Below are 9,532 nucleotides of genomic sequence, written 5' to 3' on the forward strand. Positions count from 1 at the left end.
CAAATGCTTGTGAAGAGTTTACGTACGGCGAGAATGCGTTGCTTTCGCGCTCTGTCGGACTTCCGTCATGTGTTTGTTTAATAACGACACAAGACTTGGCTGGTAACATCTTTCCTTTTGTAGGAGACTGGACTGTCTCGAAGTTGTTTGTGTAGTTTGTTCCTTGTTGTGTGTTCACAACCCCCCGCCCCCCCCATATAATTTATTTTGTGATTTCCTCTCTTGATTTTCTGTTTGGCGCATTACGTATTTGCTTTTCTGAGTGTCATTGAAGTTATCGTCGATTTACGTTTTCGGGGGCGGTCACTCTCGAGCAGAAGGCACGGAGACCAAGAAGGGGAAGGACGTGCCTGTACAGTAGTCGCTTGAGTTGTGTATACGTTTTAAAAAGTACCAACACGACAGTTCATTTGTTTTCTGTCGTTTTGCTCCGCTGCAGAAACTGCCATGTGAACGCAAGTGGGGCTGCACCGACGCCGTGCCGGTGCAGACACGCTCAGCGGCTTTGTACGTGTGAACGCTCCACACAATTTGCTGCGGTGCAAAATATATCGCAACAAAATACATCGGTGCAGCGCCGGAGCAAATGTGTGTCGTGTGAACACCCCTATAGTTGACATTTATACTATCTGTATTCATATTATGTGAACACAACCCATTTTTTGTCATTAATACGCATTTATTTGATCACAACCTCAAAAGAACTCAAAGTGGCGATTATTATTTAGTTGTTTGGTGATATTAACATTTTTTTAAAAAAAGGGTACACACAATGCAAAATGTTGAAATCGCACAGTCTCAAAAAGAAGAAAAGGATGGCCAAAAAAAGAGCTCAGTCGTTTCTAAAACGAAAGCCACCTGTGTTCAGCCCACCCGCAGGGGCGGCGCTACGAGGACGACGCCGTCACCTCTGACGAACAGCATGGGAATGTTCCTCTTGGTCGACTGTCAAAAACAAATACACACAATTATTATTATTATTTATTTTTTTACACAAAACTACTAATTGCACCTCCATCGCTAATTACATCTAGCTTTCCATATGTATGAGCGAGTAATAGGGAAGTACAAGTGATGTAGAGACCTTGTATAGTTCTTCATACGTCTCCTCGTCAATTTCCACCGTGGTCACCGTCTCTTCCACATCTCCCAGAATCATGTTCAGGTGCTGATCATAAGCCTGACGTGCAGCAAAACAATACAATCCGCAAAGGCACCCTGTGTGTGTGTGTGTGTGTGTGTGTGTGTGTGAGTATATACGCATGCATGTATGGTAAATCTGTGTGTGTATGTAAAAGTGTGTTTTCTATTCCCGCGTGTATTGCGTGCATGCATGTGTGTTTAGCAAGAGTGTGTTTGTGCATGTAATTTACATGCAGCCGTCCTCGCAGCTCTCTGTCATTCCTCATCTTGACGTAGATCCTCTCATCCAGACTGAGTCTGATCAGGTCGAGCGGTTCTTCTACGGTGTTAGTGCTCGGTTGCTAAACAGCACAAACATATCAAAATATTATTTCCATCAATAGTATGTTTAGCTTGGTACTGGACTTAAAACATTTGTTACATTTAACATTTAAGATACAATATCAAAATGAACGTAAAGTGCAACAATCCGTTTCAAGCTTGATCAATAGTTATTGTTCAAAATAAACATAGTAAATGGACTTCCCAAACGAGTTTTTTTTCTTATTTTTATTGTTTGAATTTTTAATCATTCACTGTGTTAGATGTATATGAAACTCTAAATGAATCATTTTTTCCACTGTTCAAGTGGATACAACAGCACTTACACTCAGAACATGTGTTTGACTCACCTGTGCTTTACTAAGCACAAGGTAGTTCTTTAAGTTGACTCCTTGGGTTGAATAGCTAATTTCTAAGCGACATAGTATTCATTACTTTTTATTATTAATGATTATCACTCGGTTTCTGAAAAATGCTCGACATGCTAACGTAACGCCGACGCAGCTATGCTAGCATGTTTAGCGGGCCGTCGCCGGGTTAAACGACAACAAAACGGACAAATAAACACCGCAAATATACGCAAAAGAAGCAGCGACAACGACGTTTGGAAATCTTGTTTGTGGTGATACTTCGCAAAGGCGCTTTGTGAGCTCAAAACTAGAAAAAAAGCCAATGAATGCACATACCTGCTCCACTTCGTCCGCCATGATTTTTGAGTCGTGAATACGTCACGGTGACATCACCGTGGTTGCCAGCTCTATCAAATCAAATTACGCGCAAATTGTCGACCAATTTAAATAAAGTTTTGAAAAAAATCTATCGTCAAAACGCATTCAATGTTCTTTACCTCAGGTGGCTTTAGTCCTCACACACAGTACTGATACTCGAGTAAAAAAAAGACTCCTTTATAATATTAGCACATTAGTACAGTGATTAAACTCCCGACCTTAAGAAGATGCAACCCCGATCGGTCAAGCCCCCCCCCCCAAAAAAAATCCGGCACTTCCGTTACGATGAAGGTAACTCATCTGCTTCAGAATCAGAATCAGAATCATCTTTATTTGCCAAGTATGTAGAACACACAAGGAACTTGTCTCCGGTATAACACGCTGCATTAGTATCATCGTAAACAACAAATCATTGAACCTTGTGGACACGAGTAAAAATTAAACACAAGAAAATTCAATTCTGAATTAGAAAACAAATCCTGCCACCATGTAACGGCCCGGAAACAAGTTGGTAACAGTGCGCATGCGTTACGGCCAACCTGCTTTGTCGCTTCCTCTTTCCACGCCACTCCGGCAATAGTGCGCATGTGTAACAACCAGACAAGCAAACCGTTTTGACCTCCCCCCTTCTTTTCCTTTCGAACTTTCCACGACGACGTTCGGTCTCTGTGACTAAGTATGACTATTTATCTTCTCACATCCAACTTGATGACTTTTCTGGTGCTACTCGGCGTATTGTTTGAGACTTGTAAACGGTGATTTGAAGGCGCTGTGCTACAGTGGCGTTAAGAGTAAGCATGAAAGGATGAACACGAGGCTCGGTTTCTTTGAAATGTAGTAGAGTGTGCTCACGTGAACTACGCTGGCCATCCATTTCAAAACTTTGTCCACTATTTAATGTGATCTGGCATCGTAACAGGGGTGTGCAGACTTTTTATATGCATGTTGTTCCGAGAGCCTCCCCTCCAGTCCAGTTCAGTCTGACATACTGGTTCTGGTTACGGTGGTGCAGGAGGCAGAGCAGTCAAGCAGTGGTGTTACCCATTCCACACTTAGCCCCCTCCCAACCTTGGCTTTGTGCTGGAAGAGAACCCTGCCACATCAAAATCCGATAATCACCATCGTCATAGGTGACAACACTATCACAGGCATAGAAGTTTAATTGTGTAAACCGTCAAAGGTGTCAATAAAATGAAGCATGAAAAAAAGAAGTTGCCGTCTTAATGCCGAACGTTAAAAGCAAGAAAACAAATGGGAAATTAATTGAGCACTATTTTGTTTATAGAAGCTATAACCGAAAAGCTAATCATGCGAACGCGAATGTTGCTCACGCGTGTGCCTCATTTTGCAGGAGATGTCATGTCCGACCTTGGCCACCTGATGGCGCCACAGCACCAGAAGCAGGCGTCCATGCTTGAATTTTTGTTGATAATAAAGCTCTTCTTTATTTAAAAAAGGTGAAAATGTCTGTTTTTATCACTTGTGTGCACTTAACTGTAAATCACATTGTTGGATGGAATTGGGAGCTGATGACAGACAAGAAGTGGACCCGAAATACACATTGAACCGTACACAATATTGGGAGTATGAAAAGTCAATTGTTTGTACAGTACTTATGGGTGTGGACATTTAAGTGAAAAAGAAGCACAGGTAAAAGTGACAATCCGATAAAGGGTTAGAACGAAGCCTGAAAAAGAAGCACAGCATGTAATCTGAAAGCCGCGTGTTGGACTTCAAGCCTGAAAATGAAGCACAGTGATTGTAGTGACAGCTTTACATATAATAATAAAAGTGAGCACAGCAATTGTGTGCTATCCCCCAACAGCAGCAAGCTATACAAAATATGTGATAGAAGTATTACATAGATGCCTGAAAAATAATTTAATTCAGTACATCGCCATCAAAAGAAAAGTTATCAAAAGCACAACGTTTTTAAAAAACGGGAACGAGCCATTTAAAAAATAAAGCAGCATGGGCTGAAAGAATTGACAGCAGTGTTCTATACAAACACCTGAAAAAAGAAGCACATGAATGCACACAAATCCCTGAAAAAGAAATACAGCGTAGCAATGAGAAAGCATAACAGTGCGCTACAGTGAAAGCCTGAAAAAGAAACACGCTGTTAGCATGACGTGAAATTTGCGCCAAGCAAAAGCATGAAAAAAACGGCCGTCATAGAGAACACGTGATAGCTGCGCGCTGCATGAAACACTGAAAAAGAAGCACTGTGGTTGTTGTTTTGTGTCCCGTCAGTAATTGTCATATAACGGGTACTTCACCCTAAGATAGAAAGACAAGAACGCACAGCCAGCCACACACGCATTTCTTGTTGGTGTCTATTTTGGGGTCCGGGCGGGAGGGGGGGGGGGGGGGGGGGGGGTCGAGAACGTGCACGTGCAAAACAGTTTGGCATCAAGCAGGGAACGAGGGCATGCGCGCGCGCAAGCATATGATGGAAAAAGGGAGCTGGCTTAGGCCCAGTTGGCTATTTGAATCGGTGCACAAATTAAAGAGGGAGCGTTTGAAGCGAAAACGCGCACGCGCACACTCATGAGCCAACAACAAAGTCTCAACTTAGGAGAATCATTTGCGATGTGATCGAATGAAATGCAGTTGCATTTTTCAGAAAATGAAAACCTGAGATGAGATTGGCATTTAAAATAGTAAGTAAAATAAAATAAACAAAGTCATTTTTCATTATAGTTAAATCTTATTTCATTTTGACTTTTGCTTTCTTCTTTTTTTTTAAAATGAACCCTGAAAGCTCATGTATGATATTGACAACGATGAAAACAAAGGACGTTTTAATTTTAAAGATTGTTCCTTTTACAAATGTCAAATCTAGTTCCGGTTTCTTTTTCAAGTCATTTTTGTTTTGATTTTATTCCATCAATCCATCCATCCCTCCGTTTTCAACACCGCTTATCCTGAAGAGGGTCGTGGGGGAGTTTATAGAACCCATCCCAGATGACATGGACAGACTACACCCTGAACTGGTCGCCAGTCAGTCGCAGGGCACATATAGAGACAAACGACCATTCACACTCACATCCACACTGTCACTGAGTTGGAACCGATCCCACGCTGCCCACTCAAGTCAAGCCAGTGGAACACGATACCATCAGCGACTCTTATTCCATCAATCTTTTTGAAATTTTAATTTGTTTTAATTTTAATTGTTTTTGTAAACTATATAACCTTGGTGTAAGATTGTGTCATTATTTTACATGAGCTCAAACACACTAAACACATATACATATACAGTATATGTATATTCTTATGCAACCAAACATAATCATGACCCTATACCATTCATATCGTCAGCGTACACGAAGAGTTGCAGTCGTACACTCACAGAAATGCAGACATCACATCCAGTGTGTGTGTGTGACTACCAATTGAAAAATTCACACAGACGCACACGCTCATGCGCACACACACACATATTTGCGCCGGTCGGTGACGGAATTTGTCTCAGCGGGATCCAGTCGACAGGTGGTAGTCATTTTTAGATCCTCTGTGACCTCATACGTCAATACCCAAATTGTGTATGCCTGCGAGTATGTGTGTGTGGGTGTTTCTTTTATATGCGTGGGTGTGTTACATTCTGTGCATGAATATTTGTGAATTGTGTGTCTTTGGGAATGTGGTGTGTATGTGGTCGTTTGTGCTGCCTTTGTGTAAGAGTGTGTGGGGTTTGTTTTTGAGAGTGAATCGTGGATGTGTGCGGTGTGCTTGTGTATATGTGTGTGACCAGAGTTCACATCTCACATGGCCCCCCTCCCCTGCCACGCCTCATCCCATGCTTCTATTTAAAGGGCCCCCAAGCGGGCGTCTCACCCACTGACCGAGTGAGCGAGCAACGAGCCGGAAGGCTTGCCACCGTTTGCGGGAAGATCTGGAAGCTGACCCGAAAGGATCATCAGGCTTTAGCAACAGATTTGCGACATCCTCCGCCACATCTGTTAGATCGGGACAAAGTGGGCTCGGGCGGCGTCCCTCCTGGAACGATGAGCGGCCCCCAAACGGAGCCCCCCGCGTTCAAACGTGCGGTGAGAAAAATCCGATGCGCCGCCATGGTGGCCAGCTTGGCCAAGAGTTGGCAGGGTTGGGCCAACGAGCACGCCGACAAGCAGGACGCCGCTCCTACTGGGTGGATGCCTTGCTCAACGGGCCAGAAGGACGCAACCGAGCGGCGCCCTGTGGACAAAGTTGCGAAACCCAGGAAAATGGACTCTAGTGACGCCGATCCCATCCGGAGTGTTTCCATCTCTAAAACTGTTCAACCCAAACTGAGCGAGTGTGGCGGGGATCTGGTCAATGCCATCCGCGGGAAGATGGAGTCGGGTCCCGAGGATAGCAAGCCCTTCCTGGGTAACGAGTCGCCCATGCGGCGGCGCCACATGAGAGCGCTGCAAGTGAGCGGCGCAGGCGGGAGTGGCATCATCCACGATAGGAAGTTGATGCTGCAGGACAGGAAGCTGAGCTCCAGTAGCAGCAGCCTGGACACGGAGGACAGCGGCTTGGGGGATGAGGTGGCGCCCGGAGACGGCGCAGACGGCAAGATGGAAACGACGAATGTCAAGTGTAAAAAAGTTGGCTGCAGGCCCACGGTATTGCTAAGATGAAGCAGACACTTGTGATATTGCAGTGTTACAGCACAGCGTTGCAGCGCAGCCTGGTGTTGTGGCGTTACGTTGTAGCATTATCTTGTAGTGTTACATTGTAGCGTTACGTTGCAACGTTACATTGTAGCGTTACATTGTTGCGCTGTAGTGTTACATTGTCGCATTAGGTTGTCGCATTATGCTGTGGCATTACGTTGTTGCGTTACGTTGCTGCGTTACATTGTAGCATTACGTTGGAGCGTGATGTCATAAACTGACATCAAAGCCTAACACCGCGCACAACCTCGCGTGATTTCGCCTGACGTCATCTCGTTACAATGCATCGCTACCTTGGAGAATGATGCCATAGTGCTACGTCACAGCATTATGTCGTAGCGTGGTGTGGTATTGTGATGTAGCATGAATTTGTAGCTGGCACATCGTAGTGGTTACGTTGTAGTAGCAGTTAGGGCAGATTGTTAAAACATTGCAGCATAGTGTGACATCATCCCCAAAAGTAGAGCGTGACGTAGCGTGAAATCAAAGCTTGACATTGTAGGGTGATTGTAGGGTGCGTTACATAACAATGTAACGCACAGTAAAATTTGTAGCACGACCCCCATAGAACAACTTCAAACTTCGTTATCGTCTTCTAATTTGTTCGGATTTCAAACAATTCCCCCAAAAGAATGTTAGCGTGCCTGAATGTGGATGTTTTCCAATTATATTCAGCAAGACTCCTTCGGTTTTAACCAAAGGATGTAAACATTCCTGCACCAAAAGCCACCGTCGCTCTGGGGTCTCTTGGAGAAACCCAACTCCGAGCAGGCAGGGGAGTCATGTTGTCCTATAAAAGGCAAACCAAGGTGCCTGCTGGCCCCTTCACAGCCTCCACTGGCCATGAAAAAAAAAGTAAATAAAGCTGGAGGACAACGTGTTCTGGAGCGTGACCTTCAGGTGCAGCAGGGGGTAAAAACAGGTTGAAGGTGAAGGCAACTGTGAGTGACAGCTGACATCTGGTTGGAAAAAAAAAGAAGACATTCACTTTCAATTATCACGTCACTCACGGCAAAAAAAAGAAGCACTCAAGCCACTTCACAAAAAGTCACAACGATCCCTGTAGGACATTTTCTTTTCCGTGAACGACCAGAACACCTCAGGCACCAGTTTGAATACTTGTCGAAGTAAGACGTAGGCAGGTGCTTGCAATGGAATGTTCTCCAAGCCACGAGGACACGCGTTGCCCTGGGCGATAGCGCATGCCTAAAAATGTTAGGGTCAAAGTTCAGTTCATCTTAGTTATTTCCCAACACTTTTGATCAACGTATAGCCAAAAAACACACCAAACGTTTTTGGTTGGATCATTCCCAGTGTCAAAACGATGCGGGTGGTTACAAAGGCCCGCCCCTTTGAATATGACGGGAGGCATTAAAATAAAACATTTATGTTTTTTTTCCAACGTTCCCAAAACACTAATAACCGTGGACTGCCCAAAAACCACCCCAAAACTGAATAAATGTCAGGACGCCGATTGCACAGTGAGAAAGCTTCCCCCTAAAAACGTTGGGGCAGAAGTTCCATTGAACCCCATATGACGTTGCTTTCAAATTTATTTCCAACGGCAACAATCTGTTGACAGCGGAAACGTCACAATCCCGTGGCAACGACTTTCCTGTGTCGTCGAAAAAGGCTTGTTGTCCGAGGTGTCAAATCTAGGTCCAGAAAGTCCAAACCTCGCCATGGTTTGGCTTTAGGCGCAGGCGCTTCTTCTCAACCAGCAGTAAATGAACTCACTTATCTGTCAGCTGAGATGAAGAGTGTGTGTGTGTGTGTGTTTGTAGCACGGTTTTTAACTTTCTGGACCTGGATTTGACACCTGATCTCTCCATCAGATTAAGATCACCACCAGGGGTGACATTAAGAGTCGCTGGCAGCAGTGGTCCGAGGAGCACACGGAGGGCCAGAAACTCAATCCCTTCAGCGAGGACTTTGACTACGACTACGCCATGAGCCTGCGCCTGCGCAAGGGCGACAGCGGTTACGGGCGCCCCAAAGAAGGCTCCAAGACGGCAGAGCGGGGCGACCGTGCGCACAAGCATATTCACAGGGAGATGGAGGAGATGGTGTGGATCATCCGGGACATGGGCTTCCGGGACGGCGAGGGCCGCACCGCAGTCACCTTCGGGCGCCTCTTTGACCGCTACGTGAAGATCTCGGACAAGGTGGTCGGCATCCTGCTGCGCTGCCGCAAGCATAAGATGCTCGACTTTGAGGGCGAGATGTTGTGGCAAGGACAAGATGACCACGTGGTCATCACCGTGAGAGACTGAGATCGGTTTGGGAGCCACACGGCGGGCCAGCGGACATCGCGACACTTCATCGAAGGACTCTGTTGGAAAGGTCGCCCTTGCTAATGTTGGCCTACAATGTGAAGAAATCCATCCCCTGTATGAACTTCTGTTTTCAGCTTGATTCCACTCCTGTGGACATTTATCGAGCTTGGAGAAGGGTGTGGATTGGACAATTGGAAACAGAATTGGAAATAACACATCTTTCGTGCTATCTTTTTTTTTTAATCCATCATACTTTATTTAATCCAAGTCACAAAATGTGGTCATGTGCATCCAAGTAAATAAACAAGTCGAAAGAAAATGACTTGAGTTAGCAATCACTTGTTGACTTTATGTATTCAATAAATGTGATGCTTCTGATCCTTTTCTAAATGTTTTTTTA

The 9,532-nt window shown here is 44.9% G+C and overlaps 2 protein-coding genes and 1 long non-coding RNA gene across 3 annotated transcripts; 2 read left to right on the forward strand and 1 right to left on the reverse strand.

Annotated features, from left to right (window-relative positions):
• Positions 1-658: 658 nt before the first annotated feature.
• On the reverse strand, positions 659-2,226 carry lsm3 (LSM3 homolog, U6 small nuclear RNA and mRNA degradation associated). Its single transcript, XM_086117816.1, has 4 exons — positions 2,151-2,226; positions 1,374-1,484; positions 1,085-1,180; positions 659-945 (listed from the first exon to the last, which is right to left on the reverse strand). The coding sequence occupies exons 1-4, from the start codon at positions 2,169-2,171 to the stop codon at positions 865-867; spliced, it is 309 nt and encodes a 102-aa protein (XP_085973942.1). The 5' UTR covers positions 2,172-2,226; the 3' UTR covers positions 659-864.
• Positions 2,227-2,763: 537 nt separating this feature from the next.
• On the forward strand, positions 2,764-3,656 carry LOC147201758 (uncharacterized). Its single transcript, XR_015101649.1, has 2 exons — positions 2,764-2,868; positions 3,544-3,656. It is a non-coding gene; the product is annotated as an uncharacterized LOC147201758 (long non-coding RNA).
• Positions 3,657-6,093: 2,437 nt separating this feature from the next.
• Positions 6,094-9,367, forward strand: abraa (actin binding Rho activating protein a). Its single transcript, XM_086118205.1, has 2 exons — positions 6,094-6,805; positions 8,692-9,367. Exons 1-2 carry the CDS (start codon positions 6,203-6,205, stop codon positions 9,127-9,129), a joined length of 1,041 nt encoding a protein of 346 aa, XP_085974331.1. The 5' UTR covers positions 6,094-6,202; the 3' UTR covers positions 9,130-9,367.
• The last annotated feature ends 165 nt before the right edge of the window (positions 9,368-9,532 follow it).

Source organism: Hippocampus guttulatus, chromosome 8 (genome assembly GCF_054856545.1).
Source record: "Hippocampus guttulatus isolate MCC_2025c chromosome 8, RoL_Hgut_1.0, whole genome shotgun sequence".
Classification (NCBI taxonomy): Eukaryota; Metazoa; Chordata; class Actinopteri; order Syngnathiformes; family Syngnathidae; genus Hippocampus; species Hippocampus guttulatus.

Excerpts from the sequence above, each read along its gene's own strand:
- lsm3 (XM_086117816.1), bottom strand. The coding sequence starts at position 2,171 with ATGGCGGACGAAGTGGAGCAG. Across the intron at positions 1,181-1,373 it reads AGCTGCGAGGACGGCTGCAT|GCTTATGATCAGCACCTGAA; the intron begins GTAAATTACATG and ends GCTGCACGTCAG. Across the intron at positions 946-1,084 it reads CGTATGAAGAACTATACAAG|TCGACCAAGAGGAACATTCC; the intron begins GTCTCTACATCA and ends TGTTTTTGACAG.
- abraa (XM_086118205.1), top strand. The coding sequence starts at position 6,203 with ATGAGCGGCCCCCAAACGGAGCCCCCCGCGTTCAAACGTGCGGTGAGA. Across the intron at positions 6,806-8,691 it reads AAGTTGGCTGCAGGCCCACG|ATTAAGATCACCACCAGGGG; the intron begins GTATTGCTAAGA and ends TCTCTCCATCAG.